Genomic DNA, 18,484 nt, shown 5'->3' with positions numbered 1-18,484 from the left:
AAAGGAAAAATAAGGCTGATATTTGTTTTAGTGTTTGAACAGGGGGCTTTGGGTTTTCTGAACAATGACTTGCTATTTAAATAATAGCTGCCCCATTAGGTTACAATTTTAGAAGTTATCAACTATAATTTTAACCCATTAGTTGTCTTATTCTTCTGGGCAGGAAGAAATAGGGACTTTTTTTTTAAAATGCCAGGGATCATAAAAATCATTGAATTAACTTTACCATGTTTAGTGATTTGGATAAATGTATTATCCTGAAGGTTATAAACTTCATTTTCTGAACCTTTTGAGTTTGCCCTCAGACTGAAGATAGTGCAGGAATATTCTTTCCCTCAGTATTTTCTTAGTAATTCCTGTTGCTTGTTGGATCAGGATTGCTGAAAGAAATTTTCAGTCTTTTGGTTTGCTTAGATTCTGGCTGTTGTTATGAGATGAATGGAAATGGAAAGTATTCTAGGAAAAACAATTGCCTGAACTTTTCCTAACCTTGAAGGCCTGTGTTGGGTTTGGGTGCAGTGTGACAGCCTCTCCCACCCTTATCAATTTCAGTTCTGCTGTTTTTCATCAGAAAGTAGAATTCTGACTCTGACTCTAAGAGGCCAGTTTGAGTTTTCAAACTTCACGTTTGCCATTGTGCATGTCAAGTGAACATTGTACAATGAGGTATGTGTTAATCTGGGCATTTTTCTTAATTGCTGGGCAGTTTCCGCCAAAAGCAACATCAAAATATTAGTACTCCCCTCCAGGTCATTGCTGGCTGAGAATCTACTCCATCTGGAAAAATATGACATGTTTTAAAACATATAGTCAAGTGAATAGGCCTAATCGAAATAATTACAGGAAAATGAAGATGGGTTGTCTTGTGACATCATTCAAACACACTTTGTACCCTGTTTCTTCAACTGGCATCTCATATAATTTTTCCATGACTGCTAGAAAAGGAAAAATGAATAAGAGGTTATGATGTGTAGTGTATTTTGGGCCCATTAGATTTGAGACACTAAAAGGAAGTGACTAACTTTCTCCCTTCACTTATTTGCCTTTTTCCAGTACAGAAATATATGGAAAAACACAGCAGTTACGTTTTTGGAGTCCAGTTTAATATTGTGCAGATCTCATTTGAGAATAATAAATAACAAGCATAACATCATTTAGCAAGTACATTAAAAATATCATGTATCCATTTATGATTGACATTGCTTTTGTGTTTGTGAGTATTTGGCTACTAGTCTGTGGCACCTTCAGCATTTTCTTTTTTTCTTTTTCCTTGAACTTCCTTCCTGACAAGGGTGGTGGAATGTACACAGCAGTCCCCCAGGTTGACCCTCTGGAGTGCATTAACTGTCGGAATTGTCGAAACAACAATAGGTATGTTAATATGTATTTGCACAAATTGTTGTAAGTAAAGGATGTGTGTTCTTTCTTTATTTTTTTTCCTTCAGCAAAGGAAATTCTTGAAATTTAACATAAGGTAGAAAACTCAGAATTTGCCATCTCAAGTTTAAGGCTGCTGTTAAGTTTTTGCCCTGTTTTATAATTTTTAATCTTTCTGTGCCTCAGTTTCTCTAGACATATATTAATAATATTAAAGCCTTTGTTTCTAGTGGTAATATTATTAAAATGTTTGATGTTTTTGAAAAATTTTAATTGGAGTCATTCTCTGCCTTTAGGGTTTATTGTTTCTTGTTACTTTCCACTCTGTAGTACAGAATGTTATGAGGGCAAATGAGAGCATATTTGAGTGTAATAGAGGGAAAAAACACCTTGTATATGTAGTAATTTTTTCCATAGTAATATTACTAAAAAATTTCCTACTGAATGATTCAACATTTTTTAAAATCCTCAAATCTTTATATAATTAAATAGAAGAATATTGTTTTGTTTTAATTTTTCATTTAAAAAGTGATGTATATTCATAATATTTCAAACAAGATAAAATTGCACAGAGTAAAATGTGTATTTAAATTTTGATAAGTAGACTATCAGAAAGAGTTCATGCTACTTCTCCATATGTTAATTCCAAAGGAACATCAAAGTTCTTGTATTAACATTACATTAGAAATTTTAATCCTTCTGTTTACATAATGATGGTTTGGGGTTATATGGCCTCTAAAGTCCTTCTTGCTTTTAAAATTCTGCATTTAAAAAAATTGTACTTAGTACATAAAATAACAAATATGATTTGGAGTTTGGATATTCCATTATCTAAAAAGTATTTGATATGCATTTTTTTTTACATGTATGAAAAAGTCGAGTTCTCACTGGAAAGTGTTGAAACTAGAACTTGAATGATCTGGTCAACTGTAGAATTAGAAGTACATTGTTTTAGCCTGTGTTTTAAGAGTCACAGAACAAAAGCAGTAAATCCTTGGGGACTTTTTGTTTATCATTTATTTAATTCATCTTAGGGTTTCTCTATTAGTAAGAGCCATCTGCCTATTTTATATACCAAGAGTTACATGTTACATATTTAAATTCTTTATTCTCCTCATTTTGAAAATGTTCATACACTGAAGCTGTATTATTCTGAGCTTATCAGAGTCTTTACCACAATTTGTTAGGAAAACATGCTAACAAACTGGCGAAGCTGGTTTATACACCACATGGTAAGTAGTCAAATGGATTCATCATAACAAATGGTTTTGTGAAAATATATACTGTGTTGTCCTTTGTGGTTCTTGTGGCCATCATCAGATCTTGACTCTCCCTACACCTTTGGTCTAAGAATGAGTGGACCCGGTTTTACTCTTACTTAAACTTGTGATCTTGGGGAAAGTTATGTCTCTGGGGCTGTTTTCTTTTCAAGAAAACAAAAGCTTGTCCTGAGTAATAAAAGATTGTCCCCAATATAATCCAATTGTAGACTTTGGTAAAACCATATCTTTATGATGAGGTATCATCTTAGCACCAAAAACACTCCATTTTCCATTTCCTTAAAAGGATTTAAGTGACCTCTGCCAACTTGAATTCATGATCATTTGTATGTGGAGAGAGAGAGTGAGTGTGTGTGTGTGTGTGTGTGTGTGTGTGTGTAGAATCTGAAAGTTTTATTATGCATGGGTATTTCCTTTAAGACAATGAGGAATTGTATTTCTAGTAATTTTCAAGTTAATGACTTCCTGCATTTCATGTTTGTGAATTTTACTACTATCTGGGAACTTATGTAAATTCTCTTCAGCTTGGAAAAAACAGCTTCTGTTTCTGTGTGGTTTAAATATTCTTCTTGCACAAGCACCTGTAGTTGAAGGCAAGTCTTTATTTGTCTGTGTTGCCTCCAAGGCTAGCCAAATGTCTTCCCTGACTCCCAGGAGCCACTACATGATTTTGATACTTAATATTGACAGTAGATAAATATCAATAAGAAACTAACTTTAGGGGCTGGGATGTAGCTCAGTGGCAAAGCGTCTATCTTGCATTTGCAAAGTCCTGGGTTCGACCCCCACTTCCAAAAAGGAAAAGAAAAGAAACTAACTTTAACTGTGGAAATTGAAATCATTACATTTCATGCTTCTAACTTTTACAACTTTAAAGTTGAAAACAGGTATCACCTTTCAAGATCCAACAAAATGGCAAAATTTGTAATAAATTTTGAAGGTAGAGAAGTGTATGATATATGATTTGCTCTTAAAATGTGCAAAATTGTACTTAATATATCTTTTTTAGAATATCAATGTTATTCACTAATAAGTTTGCATTTCATAATGCAGACTGAAATAGTGTGTACGTAAGAAGAGGCATTATTTCAGTAAGAATACATGGCACTGTAGAATTTTTGGCTACTTAGTCAGAAAATACTGAGCACTAGCCAAGCACTGGACTAGGTTCTGAACTGTTTCTATGTAGAATGAATTTGCAAAGAAGCCATGGAAGTGGGAAGGATACTGCTTACCTAAGAATAAATAGATTACATGCTGTACATTAGAACCACTTGAAGCACTACTAAGTATACAAATTGCTAGGCTCTACTTCTAGAGTTTCTGGTTCAGCAAACCTTAAGTAGGGCCTGAGAATTTGTATTTTTAATGAGTTTCCAAGGAATACTGATGCTGGTGGTCCTGGCACCATGCTTTGAGAGCCACTAGAATAGTGTTACTGGCTGATGAAATGCAAGTAGAAAGTAAGTGGCAGGATATAAACAGGAAAATTGGACTAAGTTTATATCACAGGTGATCCTGAATATCAGGGTTTTGTAGTCTAAACATTTATTGAGTGCCTATCATGAACTTGTTACTACCTTCGGAGACCCACAGTCTGATAGTAGTGATTCTCAGGCAGAGCTAAGAATATAGTGAATAGTAGAGTTTGAAAAAAAATGGTTGAATTTTATATTTATGGAATAGAAAAAAATTCTTTTTTTATAAATTAAAAAGTACAAAAGGGTATGAGACTTTCACTGAAAGGAGATATGGGATAAATGTTGAGAAACACTGAGCTAGTAGCGTCCTAATTCATGTGAAACTTTCTGAGAAAAGGTATGATCTGTTGAGAGTGTTTAGGCCTGATGTTTGGTGATAGGGCACAGGTTGGAGGGATGGGATCAGTTAGCTGTCACTTTAAGGAAGACCTGGCCTCCATACAAGAAATGGGGACGACGGAATGGGTGATATGGCGCAGTTGTAATCTTTAAGACTTGGCCATTGTCTGACTTTGTATGAGAGAGATTCTACAAAAAAACCCAAAGATCCAAATACATAGTTTTCAAATGTGAATGACTTGATTAGTTATTGCCTGGGCGGTAGTCCTAAAAATAAAAAACCAAATAAAGTGAGAAAACATTGACTTTATCATCTTAACCGTAGGAGAGATGTGAAAAGTTGAGAATCAGAAAGAGGAGAAGATGCCTTGTTGCAGTCTGTGGAGATTTTCTTTGATTTGGGGGCTCTTGTGGCATTTTATAAATGACTGCTTTCCTCATTGTTTCCTGAATTTGAATCCCTTTCAGGTTTTAAGAGTAATATAATATGTAGCAGTGTGTACTAGCTCACTATGAACACAGCTAGAAAGAGGCATACTCAGTACAGCTTTGCAGGGAGCCAGTCCCCTACACCAAAGACTTAATGGAGAAATCTTTTGTATTTTTCTGGGCACTTCAAGAGTTAAACAGATTTGAATCAAGAAAATAAAAAAGTTTTCTACCTTTCTCCTCTCCTCAATTCAAAAGGCAGTAACACAGTTCTGGATATGTAATCAAATGTGGTTGTCAGTTGCTTGGCTAGTTGAATAGGAAGGAATTAACATTAAATCAGGCCTATTTGCCATCAGTCTTGATAATTTGTAAAAGAGAGTAGAGAGGACACTGATGAAATTTACAGATGAACCAGCTGAGAGGTCCCATCAGGAAAGAACGAGAAATTAACTTTAAGCATCCTAGAGAGACTGGAAATGGGCAGGAAGTAGCCAAGCAAATATCAGCCTGGAGAAATGTGTATAATTCATCTGGGGGGAAAAAAAACAGTGCAAGCTACATGGCTGATAGTCAAATAAAGAAAACAATTGGGAAAAGTGCTTTAGAAAACACAGATATTACAAATGGTCTCCAAGAGTTTGCATAATGATGATCTTTAAAGGTCTGTGTATGTTTCTTGGATTTAGGAGCACTCTTTCACTCATATATGTCAGGTATACTCAGGTGAAATTAGGATGTAGAGAACATTTAGTCATAGTAGGATTTCTTTCAGGCCAAGGGTTTCATCTGCCTAGTTGGTTTGTTATTGTCTAGTGTACCTAAACTCTTTTTTCTAGCAATTAATTTTGTTATAACTTGGGCACTTTCCTATTTCCAACCACTCAGCTACTCAGAGCTAGCTCTAAGGCCAAAGGAGGAAGATATACAAAGCCCAAGATTGAGCTTCCCTTCATCTGTAATATAATCTATCTACTTCTTCAGGGGGAAAAAATCATAGCTCTGTTCTGTTCTAGTTTTTAAAGGGCCTTCCTTTTGAGGAGGTTATATCTCTCCCCAAATCTATATCCATTTCTAATATAGAGACTAAGGTCCTGTTGTCTTGGGGTAGACAACAGATCTTTCAAGATCTTTCACTTGTTAGCTGTGTATGTGTGTGTGTCAACTTGCCATGTTCAGTAATATACTTAGTTGTTTTTGTCACCCAGCATTTATTGTGGTTGTCGCTGATAAATTAATCCCCAAAAGGAAAGTCCCACTCTAGCAGCATCCAGTGGAGTGACAGTGAGAATGGAGGGCAGCCACGTCCCTGGAGAAATGTCATCTGGGTTCTGTTGCGTAGAAACTGATTTCTCCCAAGAATAAAGGCTAGGTTGGCAAAATGACAGAGACCCCATGGCAAGAGGAAACATCTGCGGTGAGTTGAACATCAACCCACTACCAAGATGGAACTGTGCGTGAAAATAAGTGTCACACATCCAAGAGATTAATGGACAGTTAGTCCTTGCCCTCCAGGGATAATCACAAGAAACATTTAATGCAAAACTTATTATTCATCCAAACAGGGTAACTCTGTACATAATCATTCATAGCACACTAAACTATGTATTCAGATACGGAATACTTCCCTAGAAAATACTTCAGAGATGCTGTATAGTTCTACAGAATATCTAAAATGTTTAGTCAACTACTAAAGCACCTTATTCTTCTGAACACAGTTCTATACTACTATTCCAATCTCTATTTCCTAGGCTGTGTTGTTCAAATTGTCAGCTAAGGAATATTTTACTTATTTATTTTTGTGATGCTACAGTAGATCCATTTTCCTATCTTCCAGATTGGAGGATCAAACCATTTCTATTTGTTAAGAAGTATCTTAGTAAACTGAAAGGCCCCAGAACACCTGAGTTCTTACAGAACAACACAGATTTTTCTATGTGGCGAGATGCACATAATTCCATTTATTCAATATCGTTAAGGTTAACATTAAGAAAAATAGTTTGATGGAGCTACAAGCTATTCAGTGAAAACCTCACTCCACTTTTGGAAAGACCATTTGAGAAGCAAAGATAGTAAAATCGCACTTTATATATTGTATAAGCTGTAACGTATGCATTGTAAGAATATCTCATTGAAGGTTACACATTTGCAGACATGTGTCCAGTTCTTTTTTCACTACCTATAGATTTGGGCCTCTTTCATTTACGTATATACAGATGTTATTTTGGGGATCATCTGATTGCTTTAGGAAATTTCATAAAAGCATTATCAGCAGAAGAACTGTGTCACATGCTATACCTACTTATATTTAGAATATAGATTATATCCCTAATTTATAGACTACGTTTTATTTTTTATTTCTCTCTCTTTTTAATATTTATTTTTTGGTTGTAACTGGACACAATATCTTTATTTTATCTACTTACTTTTATGTGATGCTGAGGATCGAACCCAGGGCTAGGCGAGTGCTCTACTGCTGAGCCACAGTCCCAGCACCATAGACTGCATTTTAGATGCTTATATCAACATGTAACCGTCAGGTTAAAGCCATTTTTACATTGACACACAGACATCTGGAACTGAACTAAAAGTAAGGGGATGGAATTATTTATATTTGGTTAGCTAAGTGGTTAATTGCTGTTGATTATGAGTTAAGATTCAATGTACTAGAAAATTTTAAATCAGCGTGGTTTGTCATGCTGAAATTTGTGGTTATGACCACTTTACAAATTTAACTCAGGTTAGATATTACTATCCACTACACTTTAGTAATTAAGAGTCATACTTAAGAACAAAAGTTAACCTGCTATTATGTACTGTTTCATTTATCTGAAAAGTGATGATAAAGAATAAGTAATAGAAATTGTACTTTTCTCTTGTTATGTATCTATAATTTCAGTCAGACATGGTGGTACATGCCTGTAGTCCCAATAGCATAGAAGGCTGAGGCAGAAGGATCACAAGTTGGAGGCTAGCCTGAGCAATTTAGCAAGGCCCTAAGCAACTTAATGAGACCCTATCTAAAAAAATAAAAAAGGGCTGGGCATGTGGCTCAATTATTAAGTGTCCCTGAGTTTAATCTCCAGTACCCAAACAAAACAAAAATTTCATAATTTCTAAATGTATATTTAATATGCTCATTTATTCTTGGCACATAAACCTGTAGCAGTCCACTGATACCTTGTAGTTAGCCCTTGCTCTTCCATTTTGCCCACCCCTCAGTCCTGCCACATTAATATAATTTCACTGTCCTTTATTCTGACAAATTTTCTATATAATCATATTGTTAGAATATACATAGACTTCATTCAAAAATCTCATCCTACAACTTTGCCTTAAATTAAAGAGCAGGAAAAAGGAAACCAAAAGGAAAAGAAGAAAGATGTAAAGCATCTCATTGTCTGGTAAGTCCTCAGGTTTTTTTTTTTTTTTTTTACAAACGTGAAATTCACTTGTGTTAACCCATGTAAATAAATTATTAATTTATAATATTTTGTTTGTAGGAACTGCCCTGATTTTTCAGATTCTGGCAAGTATTTCTTTTTTCCCCTCAGCTCACTTTTATTTCTTTTAAATGAAAGCTTTTCTTTCTGATCTGATACTTCTTTGTCTTTTAAATATAGGTTTTAGCACCTTTGCATTACCTTCAGATTCTTGCAGAGAAATGAAACATCAAGCTCACTTAGTGTGTCTGACTTCATCTGATTGGAGGAGTACATTAAGTTTCTGGCTGCACTCTTTCTCACTGTCCCAAGAATCTCATGATGCTGAAGACAGTCATTGCTTGTCATCCAGGGGACTGAAGTTTTAAGTCAGATGTCTTCAAAGCTAACAGATATTAGAAAAAGACACACAAGCAACAGAGCTAACATTGAACAATGACAGAGATAACTAATATTGTGATACAAAAAGCAAATGGGGTGAGTATATCAATTTAATCCCACATTAATTTGCATGTCTCATCTTACTGTTGGGTCTGGGTGTCATAAAATACTTTCATTGATTAGTTTAATTGTTGCGCTCTAATAATTTATGCACTGGCTTGAGAGAAAGGCTACAAAAAAGTCTGATGTTCCAGTGTTCCAGTGTTTATTATTTACTTACTTAACTTTACATCTTACATTTTTGAGGTCGTACTGTCTGTCCTTTACTATGTGCTTGATGCTAGATACTATGACTTTAGAGTTTAATGTACATTAGTACTTTTACCAGGTCTCAGACAAGGCAATCTTTTATGTTTGTCATATGTTTTTATTCTAAAAATACATAAAATCCTCTAAGACATTACAATTATTATTTTTTTACAGTTAATATTCAGAATTTCTATACTTCCTTTTTGTTATGACCTATTCCTTTCAATATTTTCTTTCCTCTGTTACTACTCATTTTTCTTCAACTTGAAAAATTCCTATAGTATTTCTTTCAGTACAGGTTTTGTATTTCTTCTAGTGTAGGTTAGAACCAGCTTTTGGGGTCTAAACTTGTCTTCATCTTCATTGTAAAGAGGAAAGGAGAGAATTACACACATACACACACACACACACACACACACACACACACACACACAAATTGTTTATTGAATCCTAGATTGGCAGCTTCTTAGCTTCTTAGCATCCATGTTATTCTTGACATCTCAATGTTTTATTCTTAACTGAATGACAGATGTCCCCATAGGAAAAGTTGGTCTGAAGCTCAGGTTTACATTTACCTTCCCTCTAGAATGGCAGCCACTCAACTGCTTTGGTAGCTCTCTTATGTCTTGCACAGATTTAAAATAAAAAATTTTAAATATTTTAGTTGTTTTTAGCAGGATAGTTTCTCTGATGTAAACTACTCAGTTATAACCACAAGTGAGGAATTTAATTTTTAAGAATTATTTCTAAAAAATCATAGCATCCACATGGATTGCCCTAGCCAGAGATATTTTTGTTTTTTGAAGTCTGAATCTCCCTTACTCTCTAATTTCATAATTTCTATCTAAGGTAAATTTCTCAATTATGAGACAGTAGAGTCTGTTACAGTCTAGAAGAATGTACACATCTCTAGCTAGACATGTGGCACTTGCCCTGTTTCTCATCAGTCACACGTCTATACCCATGTCAAAGTCAAGTGTTCCCAGTGTCTTTTATACTTTCTTATATAATACAGCATTATGTTGTAACCATTTGTTTGCTTGTTCATCTCTGCTGAACTGGAACTGGACCTCTGCTGTATTTATCTTTATGATTTCAGTGCCTACCATAGTGCTTGACATCGCTGGAAGGTATCCAGCAAGCACTGTTTGAATAAAGTGTTTTCCTAGATAAGGTTATTTATATATCAACTATAATACTCATTAAATTCTCATTAGTAATAATTTAAATCCAGAAAGATTTTCTTTCCCCCCTTGACCTAAACCCATATTTTATCCTACTTAAAGTCTGTGGATTTCATGCATTGAATCCATGGGGAGTTTCTGTGTTCCTAAAGTACTGAGAGAAGGACTAACAACAAAGTATAGGAAGAAAAGACACTGAAAACATGAACACTTTAAAGATCACAGTTGAATACAGTCTTCAGGAGAATAAATAAGGCATGCCATCCTCTTCCAGAGTCATGCTTTTCTAGCCCAGTGCTCCAATTCTGACTTCAGTGAACTTCCTTCTATGCCATTGTTCCCTTAACTCTTCATTAGCTTAAGACATGCATGGAAAGATTTAGTTCATTTTCAAAGCAAGCATATACTTTTTTTCTATATTATTAAGAGTTAAATTATTTTATCATGTACTCAAATTATTCTCTACAAATGAACCTGACATACTTTGTCTTCATTCCAGATGATTGGTATCAGAATTCCATTAACTGTATTGTGAGTATATTTATTTATTTATTTGAAATTAAAATTGCTATTATCTTGAATTAAGAATTTGGTTTACTGACAGATATCTTATTCTTTTTCAGGCTTATATCATTCTTAACATTTGGTGTTTCCAATAATTTGAGCCAACAGAGTGCTAGCCGACTCATTCATGGGCTTCCTTTTACTGATTTTCCTATGCATCAGAAACTTACTATTTTATATTTAAAAGGTGGAATATCTAACATTACCTAGCTCCCGCATACAGCTTTATGTTTCCTAATGTGTAAGGCCCAGTGCAAAGTCATCTTAAATATTTCTTACTCTCTATTTTAGAATTAAAAAATGTATTTGTGAGCCTCCAGTTTCCAGTTATAGTGAAATAGTTTGAACATCAACAGACAATAATGATAGATGGATTTTAGTACTTTCAAGTTTTTTATTAACAATTTGACAATATTAAGAGCATAACCAGAGTAGGCAGAAACTAAACAAGAATCTACCTTTGAGAGATAGTGTAAGATTTATGGGGTTTTGCCTAAAAGCATTCTCTAGTCTTGAGGCAAGTGTTTAAGAAAAAAGGTGTCAGAAGACTGAGTTCAAAAGCAACAGAACAATTAGAAAATTGGAAAATCCAGTTAAAGAGAAAAAAATTACTATCCATGTCCAAAAACAGGAAAATGTAATACTTAAGGGGGATAAAAAAAGATCAATAGAAACAAACCCTGAGTGGGGCACTATAGCACACCTATAATCCCAGCAACTCAGGAGGCTGAGGCAGGAGGATTGCAAGTCCAAGACCAGCCTTAGCAACTAAGTGAGATCCTGTCTCAAAATATAAAATTAAGAAAAGACGAAGGAGTACTGGGGATGTAGCTCAGTGGTTAAGTGCCCTTGAGTTCATCCCCAGTACCAAAAAAAAAAAAAAAGAAGAAGAAGAAGAAGAAGCAGGGCTGGGGATGTGGCTCAAGTGATAGCGCACTCACCTGGCATGCGTGCAGCCCGGGTTCGATCCTCAGCACCACATACAAACAAAAATGTTGTGTCCGCCAAAAACTTAAAAAATAAATAAATAAAGAAGCAGCAGTAGATCCCTAAGATAACCCAAATGCCAACAATGATTTTAAGCAGCAATTATAATTATGTTCCAAGACTTAAAGGAAAATATACACAATAGATGAACGTAAGGGGAATTTCAGCTGAGAAAGAGACTGAACAAAGAATCCAAGTGGAATTCCAGAGCCGAAAAGTATAATAACTGAAGTGGAAATTTTACTTGGTGATCTTACCAGCATATTGGAGACAACAGAAGAGTCAGCAAATTAGAAGATAAATCGATAGAAAATATCCAGTTTGCAAAAACAGAAAGAAAAAAAATCAAGGCACACATCTTAGTTGAAGGCAGGAAATAAAAGTGGAGTGGAACTAAAGTGAAATGTTCTAGCAGTTATTTCTGTAATGAAAAAGAAATGAAAAATAAAGAACTCTTGAATTTTGAATGGCTAATTATTTTTGTGTTTCCTCTGAGAATGAAAGAGAATGCGTGTTTTCAAAGCGTTGTGTTTTTGTTGACGTTCGTAGGCCATTTCTCTCATGTGACCATAACTTTCTTAGCTTTCTCTCCTGTGCTTCTTTTTTTCTTCCTCATTCCTTCTAGTAGCTGATGGCCTTTTCTTTCTGTGTGACTATATTTGGGAACCAGTGAGAATGAAAGAGGAGCTAACTTCTGGCACTGGACTAAAACAAAGGAAGCATGTATGACAAGTCGTCATTTCAGGTTCCGTTCTGAGGTGGTTTGATGTGTTTTCCTGTTGTATTCCACTATAATTGTCATTTCCAAGTTTTTGATATTTAATGCATAGCAAATCAGTTCTTTTTAGACATCAACTTTTCTTAAGAATCTGAATTCACAATGCCAAATGATACTTTGAAAGAAGCCCATTGTAATTATTGACCCCTCTAGACACAGTTCTGTTTCTCTCGTTTTAAACTCTACAGGTGTTTCACCAAAACCAACAGCACTTTTAGCAGCAGCACCCTTCCCTTGGTCCCAGTGATAGCACCTTATCCTCAGGATGGTTTGGAAATGAAGCCCCTCAATGCCATGAAGATGCCTGTGTGCCTGGCTTCCACAGTCCCTGACTGTGGCCAGTTACCTGAGGAGAACATCAAGGACAGGCTGGCACCCCTACCTACCCAGCATATCTGCTGTCAGGACAATATAAATGGCATCAATTCTGAATCTACAGAAGACACAACAAAGTTTAACAGAGGTACAGGGAGCTGGTTTAAACCTTAGGTTTCTAGATGGTCTTTAGTTAGCTGAGAACTCTATCAAGGAGAGTTTTCTCTGGTCACTCACGTATTTCTTAAGAGACTGAGCAAGGGTGTTGTGTAGTTCAGGAAAAGATAGGACAGATAAAGGATTCTTTAAAATTCTATTATTACTCATATATTTTATCTCAGGTGGTTAATCCCATTACATTCTGAAAAATATATCCAAATAGGCTTGGATTGAGTTTGTATCTGAGCAGAAGCTTTGCAGGAAGAATGCATTTTGTAAACATGGAACTTTTAGAACTTTTAAGGGGTTTATTCTAATCCCCAATGAATTATATAACTGTTTATAAGAGCTCAATTATATTTTAAACTTTTTGTCTCGGGGGTGGGAGGTGGGATACTGGTGATTGAACCCAGCAGCCCTCTACAATGAGCTTTGTCCCCAAACCTTTTTATTTTTTTATTTGGAGCCAGAGTCTTGCTAAGTTGTTGAGGTTGGTCTCAAACTGACAATTCTCCTGCCTTAGCCCCCGACATCTCTGGGATTTCAGGTATATGCCACTGTGCCCAATTATTTTAAACCTTTTAAGTCTTTGTCTTCTCAGGTTCAAACCAAACATAACCAGGTTCTACTTTTGCTCATTATTATTATTTTTTTATTACTCGAAGTAATATTTTTAGATTGCTATGTGAAAAATCAGCTTTTATCATTTCATAAAACTCCTAAACCTTTCTCTTTTCAGGAGAGAGCTGTGGCCATTCAGAAACAGAAAACAAAATTTTAAATTGGAAACCTCTGATTTTGCCACCTGTTTCAGAGGATTGTACTGAGAAGACTACATGGTCTCCTCCTGGCATTCCATCAGAGAGCTTATCAGGGGTCCTTCAGCAACCCCAGGAAACCTGAGGATGTGCAAATACATAGCCAGGTTCCCACCTCAAGCCAGTAACTGCACAGAACAGGCCTGGGAATGACCTGGGTGAAGGACATTAATTCAAATCACAGAAAATCATTATTTATTTTTTTGTAGTAATGTCATATGAATGTATCTTAAAATGTGTGTCCTTTTATATTATTTATGCCTGAAAAATGTCTTTCCCTATTCCTTCCTTCCCCCTCAGTAGGAAATGGCCTTTTACATAGTTTTCAATCATCTGGAGAGTAGAGGGATCACTCTGTGTTTTCTAAAACCCTCAGTGACACTAAGAACTCCTTAAACTGTGGGTACAGTCTGTTGGCTTTCAGCTAGGAGGGAGTTGCACAGGCCATTTGAAGTTGGCCCCCTTCACATTTTCAGATGGAAAACTGTCATTCAATATTATGTTAACAGACCTGAGAACATTTTGAAATCAACCACACTTGCAACCTAATGTTTATAATAGCAGATCTGGCTGATAAAGTTTTACAAGAGTGCCTTCCATAAACTGCTTATTTACCTTCTGTCTGCCCATGGGCATCAAACAATGTTCAATCTTCTAAGCACCAACCATAGCCAGTGTTGTGGACATGGGAGAGTGTGAGGTCTAATTGTATTATTGCAGGATGTAGGAGGACAAGTATAGCTGGAGAGAAATTAATGCCTTAATATCCCACTGCTTTAAAATTACATTAGTTTATAAAATGATCGTCACATGGCTCTTTTTCAACTATTTCTAAGAGTAGGAACAACAACAACAAAAAAGACAACTGTAAAGCAGTGGCTTGAAGAGAAAGATACACATTTTAAAAAGAAAGAAAAGGGAGGGCTACAGTGGCCTCTCTTGGCAGAAGCTCTTCATCCTGTTTCATAGATATATATATGTTCATGGTGCCATACTACTTGACAGTAGTCATTTTCTCACTTCCTATATGGATAGCAGTTGGAACACATGAGTGGGAGTGTGTAAGTCGGTTTTTCATCACTGTAACAAAATACCTGAGGTAATTTATGTGTAAAGAAATAAGATTTATTTTGGTTTCTAGTTTTAGAGGCTCCAATCCATGATTGAATAGCCCTATTGGTTTATGCCTGTACCAAGACAGCACATCATGGAGGGGATGTGTGGTGGAGCAAAAACCACTTCCATCACAAACCAGGGAGCAATGGGAGAAAGAGGAAAGGGCTGGGATCTCACAGTTGTATTTAAGGGCACACCCCAGTGACCTAAAGACCTCACCCCACCTATTAAAGGTTCCACACCTCCCTATGGTGCCACCCTGGAGACCAAGCTTTTAACACTTGGACTCCTGGGGCACACTGAAGATCCAAACTATAGCAGAGTGTCAGAAAAGACTTAATTTTGAGGAAAAAAGTTTGTTTTAGTTTCCTGATTTTTTTTTTTCAGAATGCATTGTAAACAGGCACCTAAAGCTTTGATAAACAGAGCTTATGCATCACAAGTTGCTGCTGCCTCTGAGTGACAAGGACATTACAACTGCCTTTTGGAAGTCTTCTTTCTCAATGTTAGGAAAAGAAAAACAGAAAAAAAAATCAAAAACTATAAATGTATTTCAAATCTTAAGTCAGGTTTTCATGAAGTCACTGCTCTTTTTTGGATTGTGCATCCCTTTGGGGGAGGAAACAAAAAGTCATTCTTCTTACATAAGATCGAGCAGTTATAGCATAAGTTTTTTTTTTTTTAAACTAGTTTCTCAGAAATTGCAGTGGAATAGAATAATAGAATACTATGTTAATCAACTGTATGTAAATGCATCAGTTTTTCCTTACATATGTTTATATATTTTATAAATAGAACTGTTAGTGAAAATGTTCTGTTTCAGCTGGGTCACTAAGCTAGAGTTACTTCCAGTAGATTATAGGAAATATAGTGCCATAGCTGGATATTAGAACTATAAGAAAATCAAGTTCTACATTCCAATGTTCATGCCTGTAGTATACCATATTAATTCTTTGTGTTGCTTAGATGCAATTAGCTTTGGAGGGGGATAGCTGCAGCCCTTACTTCTCTGACTAGCAAAGGACAAAGTCCTAGTACATAGAACATAAGGAATACCAGTGTGAATCAACTAAGTTATACAGAAGAAGTTTAAGGAAACTAGGGAGTAGGTGTCCCTGGCAGTCATTTTGATTCCTGAAACAGGTGTATTAGCATAAGCTTTAGGTCAGAAACTGCTTCTAAAGATTGAGTTTGAATATGGGACTTGTCCACGAGGAAGAGAAAATAACTTTACCTTTCGGGCAATCTCATTCTGGACTGCTTTATTTATATGATTATTAACGCTGTTTTAAGTGTTATTCATTTTATTGTATTTTATTTATAAAAATGCCTTTATATATTGAGATATATAAATATGAATATAAATATAGATATATATATAGATATATAGATATATATATAATTGCCTTTATGTTTAGGAGTTATGAGTTCTCCCTAACCGTGAGTTGCTCTGAACTTTCATGCCCTGCAGGGTAACCAGAAACAGTCCTAATTAATGGTACTTCCCCAGGAAATAAAAGGACATAGGACATTGTGGGGGACAATACTCATATTTGTTAAGGAACTCCTGTGTCCCAAGTTCTGAGCTCAGTGCTAGTTACTATTATCTCACTCTACCCTCACAACAAATCTACCAAATTGGTATGAAAATTCCCAGGTCACATAATGAGCTGAATTGGAACCCAGTTTATCTGTGGCCATCGTGTACGCTTCTCTTTTTTCCATACTGCTTTCCAGAAGCACTAGGGTTCACTCCTATAGAACTTGCCCAGTAACTTGTGCTGTCATCTGCCCCTGCTGTGTAATTCCTCAGAGGCTCTGTCTCTGCAGCTGCAGAAGACCTCCACCCCTGCCCCTCTCCCATCCCCACCCCACCCGCCCTCTCCCCACCTCCACCCCCTCGAGCCTTGGCAGAGCTCTGTGCTTGTTACTGTCTCTAGCAGGCCACAGTCCTCCCCTGGATGCCCTTCATTCCCAACCCCTGTCCAAGACCTTGATCTTCACTCTGCTCAGTGATCATGAAATTGATGAGGCCTCTTCAGGTTCCTCCTAGTCCTAGTCCTCGAACTCTGATTCTTTGTTCCCCTGTTCCTGTTACGCCATTCCACCATCTCCCTTTGATTTTCTTCTTTCAGTTATGCACTGATGGTCTGATGGCACCTGCCATACAGGGTGCAAGTTAAATTGCAATGTTCAAAACCTTTTGAAGCTATCTTTTCAGAAAGTATTTCTTGCTGGGTTTTGCTTTTATAAAACAGGTCTCTAAAGACCAAAGCATCCATACTGGGTTGACCATGTCACATCATTCCAGCTGTAATACTGCCAAGAAATTAATGTTTATAATTGAACTTCACCTGTGTTGCTCTATTTTTTTTAAAACAATGATTCTGAGATGCATGTTTTGTATCATATTGAAAAGTATGTTTTTATTTTTCCCTAAAGTTGTAATATTGTTTGAAATTGTACATATTTTAAATGATGTAGCTTTGACAGGTTTTATCTGTTTGATGTGGTTTTATATTAAAAAGAGAATGCTGCTTTCATGGAGAGTAGCCCTTGAAGATGGGGAAGCTCAGATACCCCCTGTTTGTACAAAGTGGCCTTATGGTTTGTGATTGGGGGTGAGTGTAATGTCTGGAATTCTTTGGAACCTCCACCTCTGTCCTTAGCTGAAAATCCCGTGTACACCCAAGAGCTCAGTAAGTTATCTCTTTATTCTGACTGCAGAGATCAAGGCCTTGAAGAGTAAGATCCTGGGCAATTATTAGATGAGGAGGCTGAGCTAGGGGGCTGTGAAGAGACTGGGGGAGCCCCCCCAACAAGTGACAGGAGGGTGAGAGAGAAGTGGGGAGATTGTGAGGAGGTCCCCCTCACATCTTAACTTTTTACCATTATCCAGGGCCATGTCTAGGAGTGTCAACTCCAGGGTAGAAATTAGTCTCCTCAAAAGAAGAGACTGACCTAAAGAAAAAAAGTTTCTAGGTTTCCCTGACCAGAAAGCCAAGAAAATAATTTGTATTGGGTGTGGCCCTTTTGTATTTTATTCCTCATACTTAAATGACTGCTCTTTAAATCTTAGCCCCAGTCCTGAGAGCTTTGAGGGAAAGTGAAACTCTTTTCTAATAAAGTCTGAATCTGTGAGAACCAAAGGAGCTGCTTAAGTTTCTCCTAGTTCTCTGTCTCCTGTCAGGCACCACTTACTTCCCTTACTGCTGGCAGATCAGCCCTTGGCTCTCTGCTGAGTCCCCTGTGGAAGCAGCTCTGAGTCCTGACTCCTCTAGTCTGTTGAACAAGCATTCGTTTGTGTTCCACCCAGATTTCAGACACACACACACACACACACATACACACACGTGGAGCCAGTGAGTCATGCTGGCAGCTACAGAGTGTGACTTTGGAACAGCCCCTGTTTTCCGCCAGCCAGCTCCCCCAGGTCTGGTGGCTGGATGCTGCTCCTGGAACACCTCCACTCTGTGCTGTGCTGGCCCCGACTCCTGGAATCGAACCACTGCAGGGTCGGTGGT

At 36.6% G+C, this 18,484-nt stretch overlaps 1 protein-coding gene across 14 annotated transcripts in view; it reads left to right on the top strand.

The window, feature by feature from the left end:
- Cdon (cell adhesion associated, oncogene regulated) overlaps window positions 1-18,109 on the top strand; it is a 178,411-nt gene extending 160,302 nt beyond the window's left edge. For 7 of the 14 annotated variants that reach the window (XM_078047295.1, XM_040285517.2, XM_078047292.1 and 4 more), the window contains 3 exons: window positions 1,292-1,371; window positions 12,741-13,015; window positions 13,766-18,109. In XM_078047295.1, coding sequence (XP_077903421.1) covers window positions 1,292-1,371; window positions 12,741-13,015; window positions 13,766-13,929 — 519 coding nt within the window. In that variant the 3' untranslated portion in view covers window positions 13,930-18,109. Of the gene's footprint in view, window positions 1-1,291; window positions 1,372-2,564; window positions 8,012-8,196; window positions 8,311-8,409; window positions 8,436-8,529; window positions 8,827-10,722; window positions 10,755-10,846; window positions 12,242-12,399; window positions 12,533-12,740; window positions 13,016-13,765 lie in introns of those variants that run through there. The other 7 variants (XR_013437981.1, XR_013437980.1, XR_005733837.2 and 4 more) reach the window with 7 other exon arrangements.
- Window positions 18,110-18,484: the final 375 nt, after the last annotated feature.

This window comes from Ictidomys tridecemlineatus, chromosome 4, assembly GCF_052094955.1.
Source record: "Ictidomys tridecemlineatus isolate mIctTri1 chromosome 4, mIctTri1.hap1, whole genome shotgun sequence".
In the NCBI taxonomy this organism is placed as follows: domain Eukaryota; kingdom Metazoa; phylum Chordata; class Mammalia; order Rodentia; family Sciuridae; genus Ictidomys; species Ictidomys tridecemlineatus.
Note: the sequence above shows the minus strand (reverse complement) of the source record. Positions and strands in the feature narration are given on the sequence as shown.